The sequence below is a fragment of the Lipotes vexillifer genome, unplaced genomic scaffold (genome assembly GCF_000442215.2).
Source record: "Lipotes vexillifer unplaced genomic scaffold, Lipotes_vexillifer_v1.1 scaffold518, whole genome shotgun sequence".
Taxonomy (NCBI): Eukaryota; Metazoa; Chordata; class Mammalia; order Artiodactyla; family Lipotidae; genus Lipotes; species Lipotes vexillifer.
In genome coordinates this window covers 374,509-375,447 of record NW_006780945.1, presented here as the reverse complement: position 1 = coordinate 375,447, position 939 = coordinate 374,509, and the positions used below count along the sequence as shown (strand labels likewise).

Genomic DNA, 939 nt, shown 5'->3' with positions numbered 1-939 from the left:
GGGAAAGATAAGGCTCTGCCCGAGGAGAATCTGTTTGGGGTCCTCGGCGTGAGCGGGCCTTTTCCTATCATGCCCGATCTTTAATGTGTCAGACCCCAGGTCCACCCTCCTGGAACTGTTCCTGCCCCGGTGGTCAGTCCCTAGGCGCTAGGAGAGGTGGGAGGCCAGGGGACGGGGGAGGATGCGGCAGGGAGGCTGCCTCCTCACGTGGTGGCGTTGGGGACCTGCTGTACCCAGCCCACTTCCTTGTAGGCAGCGGTCACGTGGCTGTAGATGAGGCCGCGAAGCTTGGCCCAGGCTCTCTGCGTCTCGGGTGGGAAGTCATTGGCAAACTCCTCGGCAATCACCTCCAGGATGACCCCAGAGAGGATCTGGGTACAAAGGAAGGAAGGGGGAGTAAATGCCTGGGCATCCTGCCCTCTGCAGCCCCCAGAATCCCTTCTATCCTGTGTTTGGCCAAGGGGATTGTTCATGAAACAAGAACCTGGCAGCTTTGGGAACCAGACACCCTCAAGACACAGCCCCTCCCGGGAACGGCCACGCAAGGGGAAGAGGCTGGGTGGCCCGGTGGCCCGCAGGCTGTCATTGGTTATGGGGCTCTGGGGTGGAACAGGGTGAGTGGTGGGTGGCAGCACCCATCCGCTGACATACCTTGAAGTACACAGGCTCCACCTTGTGCTTGAGGGCGTGGGCTTTGCCCACAAGGGCAAGCACAGAGGACACCTTCTCGGGGTCGTGCAGATTCTCCACCACGGTGTTGAGGGCCCCCATGACCCGGCAGGCGTGCTTCCGCAGCTGCGGGCTCCGCTCCATCTCCAGGGGCTCCTCCATGTGCTTGAACTGGCTGAAGTGCTGCTTGGCCGATGGGAAGTTCACAAAGAACCTGGCAGGAGGAAGCAGGTGGGCGCTGAGCAGGGCGCAGCCTCAGGCCCCACCCTG

General features: G+C 62.1%; 1 protein-coding gene across 1 annotated transcript in view; it reads right to left on the bottom strand.

Annotated features, from left to right (window-relative positions):
- The window catches only part of CYGB (cytoglobin), an 8,777-nt gene that overhangs the window by 2,790 nt on the left and 5,048 nt on the right, over positions 1-939 (bottom strand). The window contains exons 2-3 of the mRNA XM_007454309.1: positions 652-883; positions 208-371 (exon numbers count right to left, since the gene is read on the bottom strand). Coding sequence (XP_007454371.1) covers positions 208-371; positions 652-883 — 396 coding nt within the window. The remainder of the gene's footprint in view (positions 1-207; positions 372-651; positions 884-939) is intronic.